General features: G+C 42.9%; 1 protein-coding gene across 29 annotated transcripts in view; it reads right to left on the bottom strand.

Moving 5' to 3' along the window:
* CADPS (calcium dependent secretion activator) overlaps window positions 1-27,034 on the bottom strand; it is a 481,928-nt gene that overhangs the window by 145,495 nt on the left and 309,399 nt on the right. For all 29 annotated transcript variants that reach the window (XM_086697709.1, XM_086697711.1, XM_086697714.1 and 26 more), the window contains exons 10-11: window positions 19,434-19,542; window positions 11,583-11,795 (exon numbers count right to left, since the gene is read on the bottom strand). In XM_086697709.1, the coding sequence (XP_086553835.1) occupies window positions 11,583-11,795; window positions 19,434-19,542 (322 nt within the window). The remainder of the gene's footprint in view (window positions 1-11,582; window positions 11,796-19,433; window positions 19,543-27,034) is intronic.

The following is a 27,034-nucleotide window of genomic DNA, read 5'->3' as shown; positions in this document are numbered from 1 at the left end:
AAGAGGGGGGACCTGCCTGGGACCAGCAATGCTGTCTGGACAGGAGGAAAATCAATTTCTGATTGAGAGGGTGTTTGGATAGATTTTCATACATGGCCCTTTATCGCAGGCAGCTTCCCCCTTCTATGCTTGGGGTATGACTGAAAACTTGAATTTTGGTAGCAGGCTGGCTTTAAGCTGAATATTTCTCATCGCATTATAGATTTGGTGTATCATTCAGACCTAAATCCACGGTATGTCAGATGCTTGCCCTCTTCCTGTTAGATTTTCAAAATCTCTAGTCATTTTTCATAGAAGCAGCAAGTGGTCAGTGTTTGAACGGGATGTGTTGCTTATGCCCTAGACACACAGAAGCAATGGCTTCCAGAAGGCAAGTTGAAGAAAGTGTATTTTAATAGCCAAGTTGCTCCATTAAGATGATAAAACACAAGCTTTTGGAAGGAATATCACCCGCGTGAGAATTATATTAGAGAATCTGAAAGAATTCTCTTTGCTGTGTTAATTGCCTCGGATTTGTCTTCAAGAAAGTGCTTTCAGTGTGAAGTCGGGTGCTTTATCTATGAGGATTCTTTTGTTGGTTGTTTGGGCTCCAAGCTGTATTTCTCCTTTTGACTCAGGATGGCTACTAAGACAGGTGGCCCGAAGTTGATGCTGGGGAAAAAGCTAGCTGCTTCTAGACTATGTCTGTGTGAGATTCCTCTGGCCCGAGGCAAGCGTCTTAAACCTGCTCCAACTTTAAATCTCCGCCCCCCCCCCACCCCCACCCCTGCAGGAGGGCAAACCTGTAATCCAGGTGCCACCTTTCCATCCCTCAGGACAGATGATGCCCTCCCACCCCCTTCGGGTCAGTCCCAGGTCACTTTAGTCGAGGAAAAATAACAGCGGAGCCCACTAATTGCTCATCCTTATAAAAAGCCTCACCCATCTCGTGCCTCCCAATTTTAACAGAGAGATGAGGCATTTTGGCTAGCACCAGCTTCTTGCTCTCGGATTTCTCAGAAGAGGCTGCAAGCTGACAAATCGGCCCGGGGGCCTTACTTTGCCAGTTTGGCTCGGCTATTTTACTGCTCTTCCATTAGGATGGCGGAACCGGTCATTTAGCTCGGAGAGAAGGGGGCTCTTTCGTAGCTGTTAAATGTAGGACACAGGTCTCAAGTCTCTTCTTCTTTATTTGTCGAACCTCTTGAAAACTTTGCGATGAACTATTTCACCTTGCCGCCTGCCCACTCAGGAAATGCATCTGAAAAGGCAACTTGGCTCCTCCGTGGAGACCTGGATCCGGATCCTACTCCCCGCCTCCCCGATACATCACAATACAGCTTCACCGGGCTAAGTCCTGGCTTAGAGTACATCTAAAGACCAATTTTGCGGTTTTAAAGGAGGCTTACAGAAAAATATGCTTAAAATCAGCCTGTTTTCCTTCTCAGAAAGCCACTCTGTCAACATAAAAATCCCTTTTCCCTTCTTCCTTTCTTTCCTCTCTCTCTCTCTCTCTCTCTCTCTCTCTCTCTCTCTCTCTCTCTCGGTTCACATGGAGATGAGCCTGGGACTCCTTTAGGAGGTCTGGACTCTAGTTCGAGCTCTATTTTTAAAGAGCTGAGAGATCCCAGCTTGTTGATCTCTGAGACTCAGTTTCCTTGGGCGTAAAATCAGCCGGATTTTCACTGCCCTTGCTGAGGTCACCTAAGCTCTTTGCACACCGTCTACATGTATAAGATAGAGCCTAACACAATGGGAGTTTCCAGCAGGTAAAACGAACAGCCTCTGGATTTTGCTTACTCAAAATCATCATTTACCCAGATTTAGCCTCTTGAGTTGTTGGTTCCAACCGCTCAACAGTGCTTGAAAGGGGGACTGTCTACCATGAAATCTTTGAGAGTCTCGCTGAGCTTATTTTCTTCAGAAAAAGAGGAGTGGGGTGGGGAGGGGAGCAGGAACACTATTTTAAGGTGTCAGGGGAAGGGGTCTGATTTTTCGGCTCTGTCCCAGCAAGGATTGGGTACTTTTGTTCTCTGCTATATTCCCAGCACCTAGAACAAGCATCTCTCAGTACCTGGTACACAGCAGGCACTTGAGACATAGGTGTTAAAATAATGAATTTATTTCATCAAAATAAATAAAGTCACTCCTTCAACAAATATTTTCTATTTCTTGATTTAACGAAATGGTGATATACTAAATTCAGTGCAAACAGTTTATTTGAGCTAGGGTAACAGGTGGTTAAGTGGGTGGGCTTAAGGGGTCACAAAGACTGAATTTGAGGCTAGCCCTGCCATTACTAGGGATGTGACAGTGACGCAGACTGATTAGTGTTTCTGAGTGTCCTCCTCGTATGTAAACGGAGAATAGTGTTTGAGTCAATGGGGGGAAGGTTGCTGAGAGGTTCTGCTGAGAAGTACCTGGGCAGCTGGCACACAGTAAGCGCTCAATAAACCTTAGCTATGAGTGGGCAAATTTCTTAGTGCTCCTGAAGCCAGCTTGATCAAAGTTTTCAGCGAGCCAAGGATGTCTCTGTATTTATGGCTAATGTTAGTTACAGGTTGTTTCTTAAACCATATTGCTTCTAGGAGGCTGGGAGCCTTCCCAGTCTCTCTGCATTGTACTTCTCCTCTGCCCCTGCACAACGAATTCGCACGTCCTATCTCTGTGTTTTTGCTGGTTTACATTCCAATTTTCCTGTGGTCAGAACACCCACATACAAGTTGAATCCCTTGCTAGATAATATGTTCCTTGAGGGCAAGTTTCTGATCTGTTCTTTCCCCCGCCAGCTCTCAGAGGAGGCAGGTCCTGAGGAGGTGTTTATTAACTGACTTATTCTGACACTTCCATCCCAGGAAACTTCCCATTGACTTTATTAAGGAGTCACACACATGGGGATTCAGATGGCATCTTGCAAATCCAAAAGTGGGAACATGTGCTGTTCGGGGGAAAAAAAATCTTATAGAAGGAAACAGAATTCTAGGTGCAGGTGTCTTTGGATACCATTCAGATTGTCTGCCTGTGTCTCCATACATGTCTAGGACCATATGCATTACATATGTTGTCTATTTTAAAATAAAACACTGCAGTGGTCCAGCTGTTCCAAATTCTGTTTCAAAGAACTTGTGGGTGCTTCCCAAGCAACACCATATAGTCATTCTTGCACTGCCCCAGTCTGTTCTCCTACAGTGCTGAACATTACAAAATAGATGCTCCTTGCAACTCCATTTTCCCCTGTACAAACAATTGGAACTGGTCGATTAAAGCAAAAAGAAAACTCCAATGCTGCCGTTAGCAAGGGGAAAACAGCCCGGAGCAAAATATGAGAAAGTTACTTCCTGAATTCAGGACACCTTGGGATCGCTTCCTTTGCCAATGTTTGCCTTGTGTCAGGAGAATGAAAATGAATTCAAACATAGGGTAAGCAAAACAGAATCAGGAGGCTAAAGTGGCGGCTGAAATCTCCAATGATGTTTGGATTATCTCGTGCTTTGGGAGATACATACCAATGCTCTTTTTCATTAATACGTGGGTTTTTTGTTTTTTGTTTTTCGTTTTTTAAGAAATCAAGGATTGGCTGCATTTTAAGAACGGACTTCGACCTTTGCCTTTTCCAGACCTGGTTGAATGGTTCCTAAGTTTTCCTTGGTCTGCAAGGGCTCCAAACGTCCTAAAAACTGGCTGTGTAATTTTATAGGCTCTGCAGGTAGGGCATAATTCAACACATCTTCCAAACAATGCTACTTGTGTTCCTTCTGGGGTTTAACTGCATAAAGATTTTGAAGTCCTATATAGCATGGGCCTAGAGATGACTTCAGACTAATCTTCAGCGAATAAAGTTGATATACCTGAGCTACATTAAGAAACTTCAAGCACTATTAATGGCATCCATGACACAAAAGCAGGCTGATGGACACAAAGACTTCTGGAAGGCAAGTACACTTTCAAGTGGAAACTAATCAAAACTTTACCCCAAGTTTGCTCAGAAACAATTTGGTTTGGCATTTAAGGAATGTTAGGAAAATTCTGGTTCCTAAAGTGATATGATTATGTGGATTTTATACTCTCATTTAATCTACTTCATTAAAATCCAAGTGACGTCACTAATTGGTGACCCTACTGGCGATGTTGTTCTTTGATCATGATGCCTGGGTTTATTTCATGTTTGATATCTGTTTCCTTTTTCTTCCTTACAATGGAAAACATATATTTTTCATGATCTCTTGGCTTAATAACAAGCATATGTATGTGATCTTGTTTCAGACATACCATTTTTTAGATAAGTTTGCAATAATGTCTACCGAATAAAGGTAATTTTCTTGGACTAATGCAGCTTTCAAACCTTCATTTTATTGAGATTTTCCTATTATTCTAACAGCCAAGGGAATGAAGACAAAAGGTCATCTCTCTTTTTATTTTGTAATATTACATTTTGGAACATTTCATACGCTAGGAGAAAAAAAAAGTCTGCTGTTGAAAATAATTATTGTATTGTTAATAAATTGTCTGAGAGAGGCTCCTTTCTCTAATGAATTCCTTTTATAATAAGCTAAAGGTAGCTGCTTTATCGCTGAAATTTCGAGCACAGTTATAGCTGTTGTTACTCCTGATGGATGCTAAAGGCAAGAGAATAGCTAATGTGACTCTAAAGTCATTGTGAACCCCAACTGCAAATTAAAAGGTGACTTTGTATCTTTCTTATATGGAAAATGTGTGCTTGTCATATCTGCTTGACAGTACAAGAGTGAATGTATGGTTTGGACAATAACGAACAATGACAGTAGTCAACCTCATCAGAAGACATGAAATAGAGAAATGACAATGATTGATGGCAGCTGGCTGTTTACAGATTTTTCTAGAAGAGTTTTTCTTGGCATGATCAAGTAACGAGGGGATGTTGTGCCCTGACTGAGCTCTGCATAGCAAGCAAAAGATTGGTCTTCCCATGCCTGCTGCCCTTGAGAAACAACTTAATTCCTTCATGGTCCCCTTGACTCAGTCAAGCTAACTTGCATGGCCAAGAGAGCATGGCTTCTCAGGAGCTATGAAGGCCCACATTGCCCTTTGCAAAAATCTTGACTTTAAAACTACTATGGCAGTATACTTAAGGGGATAAACATGTGATGTTTATTTCAAGTTAATTTTTATAATTCTTTATAAGACAGTTGCTTTGAGTAAAAAGCATAGTAGAGATTTTGTCCATGATCTCAAAATGAATAAATAAATGATCTGTAATTTCCCCTGCTGTAGTTATTACATTTTCAGTGAATTTACAGAGTTCTTGATGACGTCTTTATGTTCCCTGTGACATGAGCAAAAATAAACTTTCTGTGGTTGGCTAATTAATAATGTATCTTACTGTAAATCACTGTATGACATGAGTGTGCTCAGCTGATTAATGAATAATACATTTTAAATGTGCCTGAAACACTTAACAAAGAAATGAACCCTCATTTAACATGCACTATGTAGATACTATCATGGTGTTGGGAAAATTTTTGACCTAATTGAGGGAGTCTATTCTTTTTTAAAAAGTCATTTACTTTTGCAATGAGAAGGAAAGTGATTTACAGTGTGGTTTGGGGTCATGCGAATTAATTTGGCATTGAGTTAATTCTTTAATATTGCATTCCTGCAACGTAGCAACTGCAAGTTGACAATATAAGAAGATACAGCAAAACTCTCAGTGATAAAACTATAGAAAGGAATAAAGGCAAACGACTATTTGGAAATCTACTAGGATAGCAATGCGTTGTTGTGCAAATATATGTAAATTCGCTCAGAACAGAATTCATTCAATCATCTATTCATCCATCCTTTCTTTCATTCTTTAAAAAAAAAGTAGAGCAAAATCCTAAATTCCCGCTATATTCACATTCTACGGTAAGCTTTTAAAATGCCTCATCAGACATTCAAAGTAAAGTAAAGTAAAGTTAAATTAAGTATCTGCTTGGAGTGGTGAAAACAAAAATCTGTCTGCTAGCCAGGGGTACATTTATGCAAAACAAAAGAAAAAAAGAAAGAGAGGGGTAAAGAAAGCAAATTAAAGAAACAGAAAGAATTAGAAGAAAGTACTGTTATTAAATGGGCAGGAGAAATGATATGACCTACGGTTTCTAAATCAGCATTCAGAATACTCAAGTACATATTTGCCTGCTCTCTTGACTGATTTATCTATTTCCTTCTAAGGTCAAGTCTTCCCTCAACACATTGGGTGGACAGCTTTGCCTTCTATGAATAAAAGAATTGTAGATTCTCTTTCATCAGTAACTCAGCGAAGAGAAAGGTTTTTGTAAATTTTAAAGTTTCTTTTTTCTCTTACAGGTGTATATTAAGAGAAATTAATACAAATACAAATGATGTCAAAACAGTTATTGCTATCCTTGTTCTTGGGGGTGGGGTGGCTGGCAGAGAGACATTCGAGACCAGAGGTCAAACCCTCTGCGGGGGGGGGGGGGGGGGGGTTGTGATTCAGAAGCTTTTGTGAATCAACTATATGGACTCAATCACGTCCTTAATTTCCTGTTTTTGTGTGTGGCAGTCCCATGTATTAGAGCTCTCCTTTCAAAATGAATCCTCTTGTGGGTCTTACTTGGATCACACCCTCAAGTCAAGTACAACAACCTCTTTAGTGTTCAAATAATGCATTTACTTTATCAATTGTATTCTGCACTTTCTTGAAATCTTGTTCAGCTAACCTTTTTGGGTCTCCTACCCCACCTTTCTATTTGTTACGGTATCCACGGCTACCGCCCCACAGGTACCGCTGACCGTTCTAATCTTTGGAATGGGAGAGGAGAAACACCACATTATCAGAGTGCAAAATGATCTGTTTTCAGGCATTAAGCAGTCAGGTAGCTGTAAATTCCATGAAGCAAAGGCATTATTTGCCATTTTGTTGTGATGCTAATTAATATTCTTGGAATGAAAAAAATCAGGAGATGTTAATGGCTGGCTTTACTCAGAGGATCATTTGATGCCAATATGAAAGCCAAGGAGAGGAGGCAATTATGCACACATCACATGCATCCTAGTTTCGGTATGGAAGCTTACATTTCAAACCTAAGGTCAGGAAAATAACATGAAAAGTTTTACTACAAAGTCTAGACATGAGGGAGATTTAAGAGGATAGGGAGGAAGCACATTGCAGGTGTCAGATAATCTAGTCTGATTATCTGAGCTGTGCTAGCTATAGGGGAACACTTACCCTTCAGTCCAGCTAGAAGTTAGCAGGGTAAGAAGGAACAAACCAGAATAACATAAAGACTAGCAACAAGGCTCAGGAAAGCAGACAGGAGTTCTAACCTAGCAGCTAAAGTTCTTGGGTTTGAGCAAAGATTGAACAAGAAAACGTAAATGATACAAAATAAAACAAAAACCAAAATCAACCCTCCCTCCCAAACCAACAGTTACCAAGACCCCACTAACTGTTGAAGGCTGTTAGGGTGATAGCAAAAATAGAACAGTTCTCAAAAACATCCAACTTTGGGGATGTATGATGTGATTAACAGTTATTAGTTGAGAAACAGACATTAAAATGAGACTCATTTCAAGTGATATATCAAGTAATCATTGACCAAAGAGCAAAGCTTAAAATCCCCCCTCCCTCCACCCCACATGAGAACGGAGGTACCGATTGTTACTGTTCCTCTAACACAGACTGGACAGGAATCAGGTGTCTCAATGAGAGGCCACTTGGTGTAATAAAATGTGGCAACCCTCAACAACAGATTTGGACGTAGTTTCCAAGGTGAGCAATATTGGCCTTCAAAATTGGAACATTGCACATATTGATTCAAAAACATTGGACAGCTAGCCACTGACTTCATTTCTTCACGTTGTAACCAAAATGAAAGGGGAAAAATTAAATCAACGACAACACACACCAAAAAAACCACAAAAGAACAAAAAAGTTTTAAAGTTTGGTGGAACCCTCCCCAGATCATTGTAGAGTCACATACAAACGAATGAATAGCAGGATCTATTTTTTTCTTCGGTTTTTACAATTCCATGGAAATACTCCACTCCACTCTTTCTTAGACGTGTCTTTTCATTTTGAAATTGCAAAAAATAAAAACTGTACCCAGAAGTCTGTCAAACTGAATTTAGAAAGACCCAAATAAACTCATAATTACTCCCAAGCTTCCCAAACTGTAAGATGTTCTATTCTCAAGTTACCCTTGAGCAGACAGCGACATGACAAGACTGGAGTGTTTATTTTTCTCTACCCAAAAAACCTCTCCCATTTTTCCATAGCTTCCCTTTGCCAAGTAATACTAATAAAGTGATTACAAAGTTAACTCGCTCGAACGTTGTTCCTAAAAATTATTCACTTGCAAGAATGGCAAATATTTTGAACAGATATTGGATTTGATGAACTGTGTACAGAATTAGGTATTTAACAATGACCCTTACCTTTTGGAAGTCAAGGAAACCTTTTTAAAATGCAATACTTGATTGGTTTTACTCATTTTGTTCCAGAACTGGTGCCTGAATGTTTGCGACGTGACAATTTAGACTGAGAGCCAAATATCAGGGAAGGATCAAAGTTTGCTACTTAGTACTATGCTGTGATTGTTTTTCATTTTTCTAGAACCTTGCTTTGTAGTGCCAGGTGACCAACCTGTCCCAGTTTGCCCAGGACCAACGAATATCTGGGGACACAGAACTTTCAGAGCTAAAACCAGGGAAGTCGTGGGCGAATCTGGGTAAGGCGGTAACCCTAAGTATGAATCGACAATGTGAGTATGACTGCTACCCATAGATCAGGCCCGATCTGTTTCATAGTGATGGTTTGAAATTAACAAACTAAGTGTAGCTGTAAAGTAATTGTGACATAATCCCCATTTTGTGGCAGATTCCACTAAAAATTATGATATATTCTCCAACCCCCAGCCAGTTTTTGGTTGTTATGCATAACTACTCAGTGGCAGTACTACAGAATGTAAAGTTCCTTATTCCCTTTTTTTTTTTTTTTTTTAATCTTTAGCATTGGTGTTATATACCCCTCACTGCAAATGCTCAGGTGTGGTGCAAAAGGCTGGGTCGGTTAAAATCCTGACTGGATTCCTTTGCTAAATTATGGGAAAAGAAGCCTCACTTGCTGGTACTCTGGCTGCAGTTTTTATTAAGTGCCTAACCTAGCGATAGAAAGAATCTGGAGGGGTGCTGAGCGTCTGTTTTAGTAGTAAAGGAACTACGGGATTATTGGGTTCGACACTAGGGATGATATTACCCATATTCTAACCCTTAGAATTTTGCTTTGGATTCTCCATTTAATACAAGTTCCCTATGTCAACTAGGGTGGTGACATACATCAAGCTCCTGTGCAATCAATTAAATCTTCCTGCTGATGCCTAATGACTAGCACTCTAATTTTCTTGCTAAATGAATCTTACCCACAGAGGAAAATCTAATCAAGAGCCCCTGCATATTTCCATGAGGAGACACTCATTGCCTCTTCAGCAGCCTCCATTGGTGGTCTTTTTTTTTTCTTTTCAATCAGTACCTGGTTTCCATTTATTTTACTCCTGAATTCCTTCCTCTTTCCTACCCTAGTGAGGAAAAAATGAGGCTAATCACAAATGAAGCAGTGATTTCTTGATCTGGGCAGATGATAGAACATAAACACTGAAAGGTAGGTGAAATGACTTCAGAAGAAATTGAGATTCTTTGGAAATAAAACCAGCATTTTCCAAATACCACTGAATTTAGATACACGTTCTATGAGGTTGATTTGGATGGTGATTACAATTAGAAATTTTCTCCCCTGATGTGCGCATAATTCTATTTCAGAGGAACATGATAGGATGTGTTGTTTCTAAATTTATTAAAATGGAGCCTGTCAGGCAGGGTGAAAGGAAGGATTCCATCACGGAGTGTTTCTTTAAAACAAAGTAAATAAAAATTGGGTATGCTTGATCTCAAATCATGACTAAACCCAGAGAAAGAGATGTTGCCTTCTCTCTTTATTGATCTCAGATAAACTTAAGTGTCACAAATGTTAGAGAAAACAAGAAGAGAGTGGGGAAGATGGTGGGGGTTACGTTCAGGAGGGCTGTCCCTTACCCCAATGTCCTTCCTCAACTTCGTCCTCCTTCTTTCAGGGTTTTCTGTATGGAAACCCATAGTGATGGTGTGATTATCCATAATGTTCCATGGATAATACATCTTTCTTTAAGAAACCATTGGTACTGGACAGGAATTCCTTGGAGCACCTGATGGATAGTGTTTCTCATCCAAAAAGAGTTTTTGTTTGTTTTTGCCATAAGCAACAGTGTTACAAGAACACAGAAATGGACATGGCAGTGGAATCTATTAGGAAAGAAAATTCACCTCTCTTTAGCTGTGTAGCTGTAAAATCATTTGAATCATATGCATATTTTGCTTAAGAGTGACAGGGAGAGATTATGTAGAACCACTGCCTTGAAGGCCAAGTTTCTGCTGTGGGCTTTTGCACCTGCTTTCCTGTCTGCTGGGAAGGTATTTTTGAGCTGACTTCCTATCATTTGGGCTTGAGTTCAGATCATCTCTCTCTACCCAGTCACCACTGCATTATATTCTCTTTGTATTTTTCAATGTCTGCAACTATGTTATTTATTTTTTTGATTTGTGTGCTGGGATGCAGGTATCCTGAGAGCAGGGACCTCGTCTGCCTTCCTCATTTGTATGTCTCCTGGCCTGGATGGTTGTCTCTGTGAACTAGACTGAGTAGGTTCCGTGCTAAAGTAAGGAATCATCATGATGATTGCTGAAAATGACTTGTACCTGAGTGATCCCTGAATGACTTGATATTCAGGGTATGGCACAACTCTCTATTTATAGTTGATGTTTGTAACTAAAATGAATTACTTTATTTGGTGCTTTATATTTCCAGTGTTTCCATTGCCTTTGTTTTAATAAACGTCTCCAAGTGCATGCTGGATTTCACCTTGCCTCATGTATAAGAAGTGCTGGGAGAGGGAAAAAAAATCTCCTAGGTAGCAAAAAGTTATGACAAAAGGGCAAGATGTTAAAATGGATACAGAGGTAAGAGGAAAAGGAACTGGAAAATGAACCAGCAACATTTAAAGAAACAGCTTCATTGCTGGGTCCTCGTATATTTGCTCAGAATGGGATTTTAGGTACCATTTTTTTTTTTTTTTTTGTTTTTTCCACTGCATGTGATAATGTCATCATTTATTTTTAAATGGTTCTAAGTTGCAGCTTTAAATTTACTTCAAATCAAGCCCTATTTTAAAATTACTTTTAATAGGAAGAAATGAGTCAAGGACATACATAACCTACTATATTTGAAGGACTCAAACAAATACAAGCCTGGCTGTGAATTCCAAACTCTCACCAAAACAAAGAGATAAAAATATACCTAAAATATATTTTCCTCTGTTTAGTCCTTGGGGGGAAATGTCAAGTATTGCACTTTAAAATTACTTTCATCTAACATTTTAGTTCCAACTTTTTCCCCCTGAATTAATCTTTTTTTTCCCCCAGCAAACATAATTTTATGAATCCTTAACATTAAAAAAACTAGATTTTCTAATTCAACTTTGGAAAATTTGCTTTCCTCTACAGAGCTATTTTTAACAAATGGCATATTTACTTACAAAATTGGGAGATGGGGGCGTCCAGCTGAGGCACGTTCCCTCCCTTAGCGTTGAGTTTCTGGACTTGGGTCGGGGGCACTGGCTTATGTGACTGCCCAGTGGCCCGATACATGGCTTGGACCCACAAGATCCGATCTTGTTCGTCATCACTTGCAAATATCACGGTGTCTCCTTCTTTGACTGCATTAAAGAAGGCTCGGCCACCCTCTAACCCTGGAATAAAAGGGAATAAACACTACTAAGCTGAGCCACCATGTTCTGGGCAGAACCGCGCCCAAGAAAGGCCATTTCTACTGCTTTTCCTCAGGCCAGAGAAGGGAGGAGCAGTTTATCGGACTCTGAGATGGGAAGTCTGATACCCACTTGGCCACAGAGTGAAGCCATAATGTTAAAGAGACATTCTGAGACTGGCTCTTGTCTCTGTCTTTGTCTTCCTAGGGACAGAAGTGTCAAGCAGGCTGCCTACTGGTTGGGTAGATATCTGCCTATAAACATACTATTATTTTTCTTATCTTTGGAAACAAACAAACCACCACCACCACCACCACCACCACCACCACCACCAAAAAACCATCTCTTGACCCCACCTCTCCCTTCGGTTACTCCAATTATTCTCTTCACAACATAAGGGCAATCTGTACCCTGGATTCTTTTTCTTTTTCTTTTTTTCTTTTTTCTTTTAAATTTACATCCAAGTTAGTTAGCATATCGTGCAACAATGATTTCAGGAGTAGATTCCTTGATGCCCCTTACCCGTTTAGCCCATCCTCCCCGACACACCCCCTCCAGCAATCCTCTGTTTGTTCTCTATATTTAAGAGTCTCTTATGTTTTGTCCCCCTCCCTGTTTTTATATTATTCTTGCTTCCCTTCCCTTGTGTTCATCTGTTTTGTATCTTAAAGTCCTCATATGAGTGAAGTCATATGATTATTTGTCTTTCTCTGACTAATTTTGTTAGCGTAATATCCTCTAGTTACATCCAGGTAGTTGCAAATGGCAAGATTTCATTCTTTTTGATTGCCGAGTAATACTCCATTGTATATATATCACATCTTCTTTATCCATTCATCTGTCGATGGACATTTAGGCTCTTTCCATACTTTGGCTATTGTTGATAGTGCTGCTATAAACACTGGGGTGCATGTGCCCCTTCGAAACAGCATACCTGTATCCCTTGGGTAAATATCTAGTAGTGCAAATGCTGGGTATTAGGGTAGTTCTATTTTTAATTTTTTGAGGAACCTCCATACTGTTTTCCAGAGTGGCTGCACCAGCTTGCATTCCCACCAACCATGCAAAAGAGATCCTCTTTCTCCGCATCCTTGCCAACATCTGTTGTTTCCTGAGTTGTTAATGTTAGCCATACTGACCGTGGGTTCTTAAATTGTAGCCCACATGTGAATCCTGTGGGCATCTTGTTAGAAGGCAGCTTCTGATTTGGTAGGTCTGGGGTAGGAGCCTGAGATCCTGTATTCCTAACAAGCTCCCAGAGGATGGATGGTGTTGATCTGAGGACCACACCATCAGTAACAAAAGTCTTTCTCCTCCCATTCAGCTTTAAACCTTCTCCAATAAGGCTGCTGCCCCATGGAAATTTGTCAAGGTCACCAATGACTTCCACATCACTGAATCCAAAGATCAGTTCAGAGTCTACATTTTATTCTATCCATCGACATATCAGCCACACTTGACACTCTATGCTCTTTGAAACGCTTTCTCCACTTGGTTCCAAGTCTCCCAATTTCCTCCTTCCTCCCTGACTGCTGCTTGTCAGTCTTGTTTGCTGGCTTCTCTTCCTCCTCCTGACTGGTGAATGGTGTAGCATCCTGGCGTTGAGTCCTTGGACCTCTTCTCCTCTTCCTCAATGATGCCTTCCAGTCTTAACACCATGAATATGCTCATGGTCCCTACATTTCTATCTTCACCCTGGACCGCTCCTGTGAACTGCAGACCTGGACATCTAATGGTTTCCTTGACTTCTTCACATGGATATCTGATAGACACTAGACACCCCAAGCTTATCATATGCAACAGTGAACTCCTGGTCCTTCTCCCAAACTCTTCTCCATCTCAGTAAAGCTGAGCTCCCCCCTCTAGCTTTTCAAGCCCTCAACCTTGGGATCCTTTCTGACTCCTCATTTTCTCGCACTACCCACTTCCAATGGAATTCTGATGGCTCCGCCTTCAGAACATTATACCAAAATCTGACCCCTTCCTCCACCTCCAGGGCTTTCACTCTGGATCTAGTCATGCTCATCTCTCACCTGGGCTATTTTATTTTATTTTATTTATTTTTTATTTATTTATTTTTTTTAAAGTTTATTTTTATTTTTGGGACAGAGAGAGACAGAGCATGAACGGGGGAGGGGCAGAGAGAGACGGAGACACAGAATCGGAAGCAGGCTCCAGGCTCCGAGCCATCAGCCCAGAGCCCGACGTGGGGCTCGAACTCAACAGACCGCGAGATCGTGACCTGGCTGAAGTTGGACGCTTAACCGACTGCGCCACCCAGGCGCCCCATCACCTGGGCTATTTTAATAGCCTCCCACCTTATCTGCCCTGCCTCATCCTCACTCCCTATAGTCGATTCTCAATGGCAGCCAGAGTAATCAGTTTAGCGAGAGTTGAGTCATGTCACTCCTCTGCTCAAAACCAGCCAGTTGCTCCTCATTTTGCTCAAAGGAAAAGTCTAGGTTCTGACAAGGCCTTCAAGGCTCCACGAATTGACCCACCACTACATCTACCCTTGTCTTCTCCTCCTCCTCCTCCTCCTCCTCCTCTATCCTTAGTGTAGACATGCACGTTCTTCCCAGGAGCCACACTTGATCTCTTGCTGTTCCTGGAACACTCCAGGTATGTTCTCACCTCGAGACTTTTGCACTTGCTCCTTCCTGTGCCTAGAACATGCTTCCTCAAGATATCTGCATGATTCACATCATCACCTCCTTCATATCTTTGCCCAAACATCACATTCTTGTTGAGTCCCTCCTTGACCTTTACCCCTCAGTCACCATCTCTCTTATCTTGTTTATCGCCTTCCAACAAGCTATGTAATTTACTTAACTTTATAAGGACAGGGAGTTTTTGTCTGTTTCATTCACTGCTGTATCCCTAGTACCTAGAACAGCGCATGGCATAGTGTAGGTATCTAGCGAATACTTATTGAGTGAATGAATGCTCTACAGACCCATCTTTTTCCACAGGCTCTTCTCAAGGTTAAAATTCAGAGAGAGGTGGGTGGAAGCCTCTTTGGGCTCAGACCAAAGCTACATCGTGTCTGTCAACATAGTCCAGAAGACTGTGTATGCCAGTCACTGGCTGGAAATAAAGCTTCATATTTTCATCATCCTCCAAACTCTCAGTTTAATATGGAGAGGAGAATGAGCGGGAATATTTGGGAAGAGCATCCCCAAGTTTCCAACAAGGCCCAGTCACTAGCCTGTTTGACATTTGCCAATGGAAAAGATTTCTGGTGACATTAAGACTTCTCCGTTGTGTTGATAACGTTAATTCAGGTGTCTATTCCGCAACAGTGGGTGTGTGTTGGGGAGTTCTGCACTTAGAATTGCCAGGGTCTCTAGAACCATAAGCAGCTACTTCTTTATATGGAGAGTCTAGTGCTACAGCACTTTTAACAAAAGCTTTTTTTGTAGTTATGATTATGAGAGAGTATTTTGCCTAATTCCTTATGGAGGGTTTTTAAATGGGTGATTTGGATAGGATGATATACAGTTAGCAAGCTGGGAAAACTTGATGAAATGAATGGATGGCATGATAAGAAGGAAAATCTTGAAGGGAAAGAAAGAAGAGTTCTGAGGGATGCCCGAAGCCCTGAAAAATGAACACTAAGGAGGTAAAAGAAAGAGTGAGTCAACAGACCTTCTGCAGCCTAGCCTCATGGTAACTTTTGGGATAAGCAACTTTGATACTGCCGGTGAATGCCAGGCTAGGCATCACTGGCGGGTACTTTCCCTGCCCCAACCCCCACCCTCCAGGGTGTTGGATCCCCACCCTCCTGGGCTTGGGAGGCTGTGTTCCTGGAGCCACCATCAAAACATCAGTTCATGGAGTTGCTTTGGACTGTGGAGAGGTACAGGTAGAAAGATACTAAGAAGTTTTCAGATGTTTATTTAATCCTCTCAATGGTCTTCCTATGAAGGAAGCCTTATTATTCCCATTTTATAAATGAGGAAATGGTCACAGAGAAGGCGATAACTAGGCCATGAACACAAAATGGGGCTGTAAGTATCCGCGCTGGGCTTCTCCCCCCACCGTCTGGCTCCAGAGCTAATGATCGTAACCCTTGTGCTATACTCCTGCAGAGCTGAATAGCGTGGCCTGACGCACAGTAAAAGCTCTCTGAGAATTAGTTGTTAACAACAGAATGAAGCCTCATCGTGCACAGAGTGGGACCCAAGGAGAAATCTCTAAAGCAGCAGAAGCCATGGCAATGACAGCAGAGGAGAGCAGCAGAGCCTTTCCAGAAAGCATGGGAGACCAAGGGCACACCAACGACAGTGAGGAGGGAGCAGAGCAACCCAGCTGAAAGGATCCCAAGGGAGGAGAAAGCAAAGTGAACATTGACCCATGCTCCGAGGCAGCAGAGTTTTAGATCAGGCAGAGCAATTCCCGGGGACGGAATCTGTGGGACGTGCCGTATGGAAGTGCATGGGCACTTCAAGGAGAACGTGGAGCACAGCCCCACAGGTATGGACCTGTCAAGAACGAGAAAACACGTCTGGGAAAGGACAGAGGCAGCCCAGGCAGGGAATAGTGGCCAGTTCCCTGCAGGGTGGAAGGGGGGCTGCTGTTCCAACAAACTGCTTGGATGGACATGGTCTATTTACTTATTTACTAAAAGTTTATTAATTCATTTTTGAGACAGAGACAGAGAGAGAGAGAGAGAGAGAGAGAGAGAGAATCTCAAGTAGGCTCCACACCATCAGCACAGAGCCCGATGAGGGGCTTGAACTCACAAATGGTGAGATCATGACCTGAGCCAAAACCAAGAGTCAGGAGCTTGACTGACTGAGTCCCCCAGGAGCCCTGACATAGTCTATTCCTAAGGGCAAAGTTGTCTAAGGCTCGATGTGCTTGTTTAAATTGTGCCGTTGAATTATTCGGAATGTCCTTTTATTTAGACATAATTACTTAATCTCATAGAACTTGAGAGATCACTGTATACTCTCCAAACCATACCCAGGGAGAGTTGAAGTGAAGCATTTTCCATTTTTAGGTAAAGATGAACACCCTGTATGTAAAATTCACACACAATGATTTACTAATTCCCCAAATTAACATTTCAAAGATACTAAACAGGTAGAGTTGACGGGGCACACAGGCTTGTGTCTAGGTGCCCATTTCAATCAGAGGCTGGTGCAAAGGCAAGGACACGCACCCTTAGGACGCTATCTGCCCCATAAACAACCTCCACCTGTTGGCTCCACTCGCGCCCTGCATAAAGCCAAGAGCAGGAGAAAGAGGAAGTACTCAGATGTCCTTCCCCATTTGCACGCTCACCTGTCGGGGGCAGTTTAGATTTTCAAATCTCTGAGGACAGGGGCTAAATTGTGCATGACTCCCTCTCCAGCTGGCAAGCGGGACGGTACATAGGGATCCTTCTACACTGCTTATTTAACTATGAGGATTCTGCCTTCCACCCCTCTGGTTCATAGGTTAGGAGTGGGGCCCAGGAACTTCTACTTTTATTATTTATTTATTTATTAAAAAAATTTTTTTTTAACATTTATTTATTTTTGGGACAGAGAGAGACAGAGCATGAACAGGGGAGGGGCAGAGAGAGAGGGAGACACAGAATCGGAAGCAGGCTCCAAGCTCCAAGCCATCAGCCCAGAGCCCTGCGCGGGGCTTGAACTCACGAACCGCGAGATCCTGACCTGAGCTGAAGTTGGACGCTTAACCGACTGAGCCACCCAGGCGCCCCAGGAACTTCTACTTTTAACAAGCACTCTTTAAGCAGTTCTGAGTTAGACTTCTTCTGACAAGTGGGAGCCTTTAAATCTCCATTTTCAGTCACACATCACTTTGGAAACACATAGGACTTCGTACACGGAAGAGCAGAAAAGAAGTGGCTTCTTATTCTCAAGAACATAATCCGTTTACTTTCCGTTTACACCTTTGGTGGAGGAATTTATAAATGATATCCCGTGGGATCAATGTGGAAAAAAGAAAAGAGGCTTTTAGCATATATGTGCACGGCTAACTTTTGCATGTGTACAGAACAGCTTTCTCTCCGCTCCTGCCCTCCCCAGTGTAGGAAGAGAATTCTGCTTCCCTGGGCTAAAATAACAATTCGAGCTTTGCTCTAGCGGTACGCATCGCTGTGTTTTCCTGCAAGTGCCAAAGAATGACGTGGGCTAGACCCTGAGTTCCAGCTCTTTTTCTCTCTTTTCAAAATGGGAAAGATGATCCTGGTCCTGTCTCCTTGGTGGGATTGTGTAAGGTCCAAACGCAACCGTGTGGGAGAAAGGAGCAGTGAACGGGCGCGGCAGGAATTACTGTCAGAAGATGCTGGTGTATTTCCTTCTCAGGTGGGGCCCTTTCGCCTCCCGCTGGAAAACGCAGGTCTCTTGAAAGTTGGAATCTATTTTTCTCAAGGGAACTCGATGGTTTGAGAAGAATGCAGACTATCACAGAACCCGTGAGGCTGGTTTCTTAACGCAGGAGCCACATCCTTTCAGTGAGATGCGTGCAACTGTTTCAAACCCGTAGTCTCCATTCACTAGGAAGGCTTTCCAGGCGGAAACATTCGCCTTCCGTGGTCAGCTCCCTATCACGCTCTGGCCCGAAGCAGATTACCAAGGCGGGAGGTGGGCGTTGGTCCAGATTACTCAGGGTGGTGATTCTGAAGGTGCTCCTTTTCCGAGGCGGGCTGGGCCTTCCCCCCGCCGCACCTTTTCAGGTTAACATCCTATCTTTTCTCAAACTCTGTTTTTCTTTTATGTGTATTTTGTTGCATGTGGAAGAGCAATATGGGAGTAGAAAAAAAGGTTTTGGGCCAAATAAAGCAGTATGGTTGGAAATGTTTCCCTTGTGCAGATTTGGCATAAAAATAAACTTCTCTGGGAGAGGGCTGTTGGTGCTTGTTGTTCATTAATATGCTGAAATGATTTCGCACCCCCCCCCATTTTGAAGGTTCTTTGAGGCTGATTTTTATTCATTTTTTCCCCCCGGGAAAAAGATAAAACGGGGGGGGGGAGGGAAGAGGTGTGAGGGGGCAGGATGTAGAACTTATGAGAAATACTACCATTTGTGTGGTTCTTTTAGTTACATAAGGCTAGGAGCTGGGGTGTCTATGCTGGGGGACTGGTATCTTCTTAGGAAAGAAGGGCTTTCTTTTCAAGTGCCATCAGCTACCCCTGAATTGTAGTTACCAGACAGATATACGCAGGATGGGCTCCCTTAGACATGGAGACGCAGACCCTGCCAGGCCCACACATCACTGGTGAAAAACAACACACACTGACATACACACACATAGTCCTGAGGGCACCGATAGGACTCCCCGTTCAGTCATGTCCTTTGTACCATTCTAGGTGGAGTGCACGTTTCCCATGCCACAGCTATGGAAAAGAAAAATGTATTATGTTTTCTGTTTGCTTTTATGAAGATCCGTTGGGTAAAACCAAAGCCCTTGATTGAGACGGCGTTCACTTAACCGGGATGGAAACTCCATAAGATCAGGGCCTGTGGCTGTCCTGGTCACGTGCAAGACCTAGTAAGTCGGCTTAGTGCCCGGCACAGAGGACGCGCTCAGGAAATGTGAGTTGACCCGTGACTGGTGTCAGGGGAGAGTTCTGTGGGTGCAGAGCCTGGAGGGTGGGTGGGTACCTGGCTGGGGGTCGGTGTAGTCCACAGTGTAGCCATCCAGCTGTAGAAGTTCTTGAGGCTCCGCTTTTTTCTCCCGATAACTGCACATAGCAAACGTGTATTGACTGACCTGGGAAGGAAAAGCAGATCGTCAGGTTGTTACCTCGGTCCCTGAAGAAACCCTCTCCCGTCAACCATGTCCTTGTCCCTGAGACCCTGTACTTCGTAGCTGGGTTCAGGTTGAGGTTTGCTACCCGCTGGCTGTGTGAGTTAGAGCAAGTTACTCAGACTCCCTGGTCCTTTGTTACCCCACGTGTAGACTGGGATATAATGTGAGGACCTACCTCCCCACTGGCTTATTGTGAGAGCTGAATGAGTTCACGTGTGGAATGGTCTTAGAATTTATTCCTGACACCAAGTGCTTGATAAAAGCTAGAAGTTATTATTGCTGTTTGTTATTTTAATGGGCTAAGCCACACGCAAATTGCCATTTCTGTAGCTCAAAACTGGTCAAATAGTGGAAATTTTATAGGTTTTACCTAATGTAACCTTGGCCCTGGCTGAGACTGCCCCGTTCGTACAGGCCTTTTGGTCAGCAGTTAGGGACCAGACGCTCGTTTGCTAATGCCCCAACTATTTCTTGTTACCATTTTATTTTTTGCAAGCCAATTCTCAGAGTCAAGCCACACATTTTTGTTTCCCCCCTCCCGTCTCCCACGGAAGGAGGGCTTCTGGTTGCTTTGCAAAGTCCTCCCTACATCTCAGACAAGCGCAGAAGTGACATGCTGTCACAAGCAATGAGCCCTTGATCACTAGGTGCCAGTCACAGTAGAGCCAGCCTCGGTCCCTGATGGCAGGGCCGCTGTCCCTGGGCAGCCCTCACCAGTGACACGGGCATCTATGCCAATGCCGGGCGAGGGCTCCACAGCTGCAGGCCGGCCTTCAGGACCCTGTCGCCATGGTGTGCGTAGACCTAGCACGGAAACTTAGCAATTCTGCATCGGGCTCATTTGCAAGGTGCCTGTGGGAGAGCAAGCACCCCTCAGGGTTTGGGCTAAAAGCTTGTGGGCCTATTTACCATCCACAATGTCAAACGTCTTGGAGAAGGAGTGCCACATCCCTTATCTCTTAGTTCCCTTTATTAAGAGAGACATTTTCTAAGTGAACTTTGATCCCTGCTGGGGACATTTTTAGCCTCCTCCATGGTGAGATCTGTCTTTTTTTTTTTTTAATGGCAATTAGAAATTGGTGCTCTCCAGCCCTGTACCCATCCATCACCCATCTCCCACATCCTCTGGGGCCTGAAGGTCCTAATGGCAGATAAAGGACTGTGACTGGTTTATCTACTGCTGCCCTCTGTTGGTTCCTAGTGAAAACTTTCTTCACAATGCATATATATGGTTTGCAGAACCTGTTCCTTATATGGCAAGGCCTTGAGGGACTTCAAGGAAAACAGAAGGCCAGATCACTAAGAGTATTTTCATAAGTGGACGTTCATTATTCTTTGCAATAAGCAGAATAACCAACAGCATCTCTTCTCCTAGGGCAAGCGTGGGGGTCACATTGGCCAAGGGGTCCATCCCAGCTCTGATAAGCTTCACCTACCTAAGTCTCAGCATCCTCGTCCGTATTTTACTTGCATCCTACTGTTGCTGGGGGGATTAACTGAGCAATAAAGATCTTTACATACTATGTGTGACAATCACATAACAAATGCTCAATCTATACATTTAAATAAGCAGCTTCCTTGCATTTACTGCTACCGTTCTAATATAGAGTAGTTGAGTAGGTATAATTGCCTCCTAGATTATAAATCCATTGAAGGTAAGCCTAGGGAGCCAAACGTCTTGGTTATATTTGCCTCCTTATAAACAAAGTCTACCATACAAAGGGCATTGGCCGATTGAGTCTGATTGGTTCTAAAAAGTCAAGTATGTATAATCTAATAAAGATATTCTGGGGGGGGGGGGGGTTCCAAATTTACATGTTACCCTAAGCACAGCACCAGACCTTTCCAACTCATTGCTTGTCTGAATAAATGATCTCCCGGGTCCCCAGCATGAGACTGACCATACATATTGCCAGAACGGTTCCACAGTGATTTTTACCTGTCTCTGGCAACACAAGAGATGATGTAGTTTGTTAACGTGATTAACAGCGTCGCAGATGCTAACTTGAGATCAGAAAAATATCACAACAGAAGGGCGTCACTTCAAGATTCATGCATTTACTATTGCTACACACCTTGGGTTTTTGATTTCCCTGTTCTATTTCAGGTGCCTGCTTCCTGGAGCGCTGTGCTCTGCTGCCCTCTTCTGGTAATACTGCAGAAGTTGTCCTGACAAACTTCGAGCTAATAGAAACTAGAATCGGTTTATTAGAAGAAGCATTTTAATTGGGAATCTGGTGACTTACTTTAGGAAGTAAAGGCAGGAAGAAGAAATTCCAATTTTTGCAAATGTGAGGGGGCACCTCAGTTTTTCTAGCGTGTTGGAAGGGTGGGGGAATAGCAAAAGGTTTGGGAATGTTTTGCTTTTTTTTTTTTTTTTTAAGCTTCTACAAGACATCACTAAGTGAAAGGCATTGCCAATGAAATGAATGTTTCTCTGCCTCAGTAAAATTCTCTTTAAACTGAATTTTGATAAGAAGTTAATGAGATGGTGAGCACTCGTGTAATGATGGCACAGAAAGACCTAGAATGTCACAAGTCAGAGAGTTGGCCACCCCTGCCACAGCGGCTGGCCCAGAACAACAGAAAACAGAGACCCAATGATCGGAAATGACCCACAGACATCTGAAAGTGCCCTTTGGAGAGAAAGGCTACAGGACTGCAACGTTTACATCTTTGGAATATTCACCTGGTGCATACCTTCATATGGAATCGTGGGATCAGATGGGCTGTTGGGACTTCTGAGGGTACAGCCTTCAAGGTTTGTTTATAGGCGGCCGGACCTCCAATTTACACAGCCACCCTCAGCCTATTTTCAGGCACTATTTAAACTAGGAAATGGTTTATTAACAGCGTTTCTTAAAGAGTGGGCTGAGGCCACTTTCATTAGAGCATGCGTATGGGAGGGTGGGGTATCAGTTATAAATATGTATATTCTTTAAGACAGAACAACAGAATCTCAGGTCAGGCTGGGTCTCAGGGATTGATATTTTTCATAACTGCTCTAGATATTTCTTAAAGCACACTGAAGCTTGAGAACCATTGTTTTTTTTTGTTTTTTTTTTTTATTTTTTTAATTTTTTTTTTTTAACGTTTATTTATTTTTGAGACAGAGAGAGACAGAGCATGAACGGGGGAGGGGCAGAGAGAGAGGGAGACACAGAATCGGAAACAGGCTCCAGGCTCTGAGCCATCAGCCCAGAGCCCGACGCGGGGCTCGAACCCACGGACTGCGAGATCGTGACCTGGCTGAAGTCGGACGCTTAACCGACTGCGCCACCCAGGCGCCCCGAGAACCATTGTTTTAATATACAGGAACTGTCCAGAAACTTTCAGTCCCTGACTTTCAGGTATATTTAACAACCAGCACTCAGATACGAGATGTAAGGGTCAGTGCTTTCTTTTCCTTGGACTCTCCCTTCTCCTTCACCCCATCATCCCTTGAAGACTTAAGTCCTTGCACATATGACTAAAGACAGAATACATTTTGTCTAGCCACCCCCCCCCCTTCTTGCCTTTACCATCATTTCTTATGAATGCCTCAGCTGTTATTTTTACTGAACCCCGGTCACTCGCCCTTGCCCAAAGTTCACATACATCCATTTTAGAAAAGAGTTTTTATTTATGGTAGATTCATTCATTCATTTAACAAATCCTTAGGTAATACGTTTGGTGCTAGGAATATATAGATGTATTAAACCAGATATGACTTCTGCTCTCTTGCCTAGTGTGAAGGCAGACATTAATCACATTACCTTAGAAATGTGTAACTTTAATGGGGACAAGTATTTTAAAAGGAGATATATGGTACTATAAGAGCTTAGGAATTTGGTCTAGTTGGGTGGCCGCGGAAAAGTTTTCATGAGGAAGCACTGACTGATGGAGCCAAGATCTGAAGATGTAGAAATTTTTACGATACGAAGAATAGAATTCCTGAGACCAACGACCATTTTTATTTTATTTTTAAAAGATGCTCAACTTAAAAATCTTTTTATTTTTTATTTAAAAAAAAATTTTTTTTTTCAACGTTTTATTTATTTTTGGGACAGAGAGAGACAGAGCATGAACGGGGGAGGAGCAGAGAGAGAAGGAGACACAGAATCGGAAACAGGCTCCAGGCTCTGAGCCATCAGCCCAGAGCCCGACGCGGGGCTCGAACTCACGGATCGCGAGATCGTGACCTGGCTGAAGTCGGACGCTTAACCGACTGCGCCACCCAGGCGCCCCTCTTTTTATTTTTTAAACAAAAGTTTATTCATTTTTGAGAGAGAGAGAGAGAGAGAAAGAGAAGAGAGAGAGAGAGAGACAGAGAGAGAGAGAATGGGGGAGGGGCAGAGAAAGAGGGAGAAAGAGAGACTCCCAAGCAGGCTCTGCTGTCAGCCCAGAGCTGGAGGCGAGGCTTGAACCCACAAACCAAACCCCGAGATCATGACCTGAGCCAAAATCAAGAGTCAGAGCTCACCTGGCTGAGCCACCCAGGTGCCTCCAAAAAATATTTATTTTTAAGTAATCTCTATGCCCAACTTGGGGTTCAAACTAACAACCTCAATATCAAGCAGACGGAGCCAGCCAGGCGCCTCAGGACCATTTTTAACGTGACTTGGTTGTAAATGAAGGGTCACAGAGTCTAAATCCTAGCCTCCTGATTGACGTTAACATGAAGGCCACCTGGTGGAGTAGAGGGAGAATAGGTTTTGGAGCTATACAGACCTGGATGTGATGCTCAGATCAGCTATTTTCTAGGTGTGTGTGACCTGGGGTAATTCAGTTAACTCTGCTGGGACTCAGTTTCATTTTCATTAAATGGAGCCGATGATAACAACTGTGGAACATTTCTTATGTTTGAATACAGAGTATTAATTTCTCTGGTAGCTGAATGCTGATTTTACTAGACGAAATCACCATCTTTCCCACTTTCAGTCTACTATATGGCTCCTGTAGGGGTATTTGCCCCTCTAGCAGGAGGTAGGGTGGGTGGGACATACGGCCCGACCTAGCCAATCAGCATCACATCTCCCTGGCTACAGTGATTGGTAGGGAGATGAGCACATGACCACAAGGGCCAATAAAAGCTCAATGAACTACTGAGAAGAAAAGCTTTCTTTCTTCTGGGGCTGCTAAACTGGTGTAAATCCTGACCCTTCCCAGTATTCTGCAGGGAGAGAATGTTGTTTGAGGGTGATACCTGCTCATCAGAAAACACAATCAAGAGATGGTAATGATAGAGGCTCAAAGCCGTGATGGCTTTGCCTGAGCCCTGGACCCAGCCTTGCCAGAAGAGTCTTTATTCAATTGCTAATTTAATTAACTAACCAATACAATTCTTCCCACTTTAAAACTTAAGCTAATTTGGGTTGGTGTCATTTGCAACCAGAATATAAATACATATGTTCTTTAAGGCAACTGTAAATTTGAGTGGGAAAAATGGACAGAGAGTTAAAAATCACTCAACTACTTATAGGTCTTAGAATTCATTAAAAAAATTTTTTTTAATGTTTATTTATTTTTAAGAAAGAGAGTGCGAGTGGGGAAGAGGCAGAGAGAGGGGAGACACAGAATCTGAAACAGGCTCCAGGCTCTGAACTGTCAGCACAGAGCCTGACCTGGGGCTTGAACTTGTGAACCGCGAGGTCATGACCTGAGTTGAAGTCGGACGCTCAACAGACTGAGCCACCCAGGAGCCCCAGTCTTACAATTCATTTGTGGGGTTGACTTATTTAATATGGTTTCCTGAGCGACAACTACTATATTCCAAGGCACTTTACATTATCAGACAATATTTTATCCTTTTCAGATTTAGTGATTTTTCTGAAAGCTAGAGCAGAGTTTTTAGTTTTTATATTATACATAGGGAATCAGCAATAGGGTAGCACTGGTTCTGTCTGATGCAAGGTAATTTAATTCTAGAACATTGTATAGGCATAAATCTCTTGGGGACTGGTCCCATCAAGTGCTTGGAATCATGGAAAGTATTTGGAGTCAGAAGACCTGTGTTAGGTTTCACATTGGCTGCCTATTAGCTGTTGACCATGGGCACGTCACTTAACCACTCTGAGCCTCACTTTCCTCAAATATGAGATGGGTTAAGACTTGTCTTCATTGTATTACAGAAAGGTTGTAAAGACCAACTTGATGAACACTTTGCAAAGTCTAAGAGGCCATACAAATATGAGCAACTGTCAGCATTATTAGAAGAGCCACATAATATTATGGTTTGTATGGTGCTAGACAGGGAAAAAATGGCTCAGAAATACGTTGCTGAAGACCAATCAAAAACTGATTCTGACCTAAAGTCTTTTGGGCATAGAAGAAAAATATTTTTATTGTATTGTATTGTCTTTTATCTTATCTTATATATATATATTTTTTATTTTATTTTTGGGACAGAGAGAGACAGAGCATGAACGGGGGAGGGGCAGAGAGAGAGGGAGACACAGAATCGGAAACAGGCTCCAGGCTCCAAGCCATCAGCCCAGAGCCCGACGCGGGGCTCGAACTCACGAACCGCGAGATCGTGACCTGGCTGAAGTCGGAAGCTCAACCAACTGCACCACCCAGGCGCCCCTTATCTTATATTTTTAGTAAAAATATTTTTAAACTAAAAGGATCATAGTGATGAGACTTCCTAGCCTGGTCTGGGTGATGAGTTGGCCACTTCCATTCCTCCCCTTACACACCCAAGCTGGAGAGCTCTAAGGAGGGCTCTATGGAATTGTCACCTTTATCATTAGCATTGGTTTGGTCAGAGTTCCTAACAATGGTAACCAGTGTGTTTGGTTCTTCCCATGGCTTCCAGGGTTTAGGATGAATTTACCAGCAACTTCTTGACTTGGGGTGCTGAGGACTCATTTCCCCTTACTCTTTCAGTTAGAGTTTGCAGCCATGTTTTTGAGACATCTATTGGAACTTAAAGGAACATGGCTGAGGAAGCTTTCTCATGTCATTTGCATATAATCATCTGTATCGATATTCTGATGCTCAGCTCCATGGGGGCATAAACTCTGAGATGGTGTGGTCTAAAGGGGACGGCAGCTTTTGCTTTTTATTTGTTTGTTTGTTTATTTATTTAAGTTTTTAAATGTTTATTTATTTTTGAGAGAGACCGAGTGCAAGTGGGGGAGGGACAGAGAGGGAGGGAGACACAGAAGGTGAAGCAGGTTCCAGGCTCTGAGCTGTCAGCACAGAGCCCAATGTGGGGCTCAAACCCATGAGCTGTGAGATCATGACCTGAGCTGAAGCTGGACGTTTAACCGACTAAGCCACCCAGGCACCCCAGGAGCCTTTGCTTTAAAAAGGACAACGACCACTGAGGCAATAATTCTTTAAAGGTAGTCTCTGGGTAACCAGCAACAGTATCTCCTGGTGTGCTTGTAACACACAAGTTCCCCAGTCTTATGCCAGACCTACTGAATCAGAACCTTCTGGATGGCACTTGGGATGTGGATTTTATTTT

The sequence above is a fragment of the Puma concolor genome, chromosome A2 (genome assembly GCF_028749965.1).
Source record: "Puma concolor isolate L17-30 chromosome A2, mPumCon1.1.hap2, whole genome shotgun sequence".
Lineage (NCBI taxonomy): Eukaryota > Metazoa > Chordata > Mammalia > Carnivora > Felidae > Puma > Puma concolor.
The sequence above is the reverse complement of the archived record's forward strand: the minus strand, read 5'-3'. Positions and strand labels throughout refer to the sequence as shown.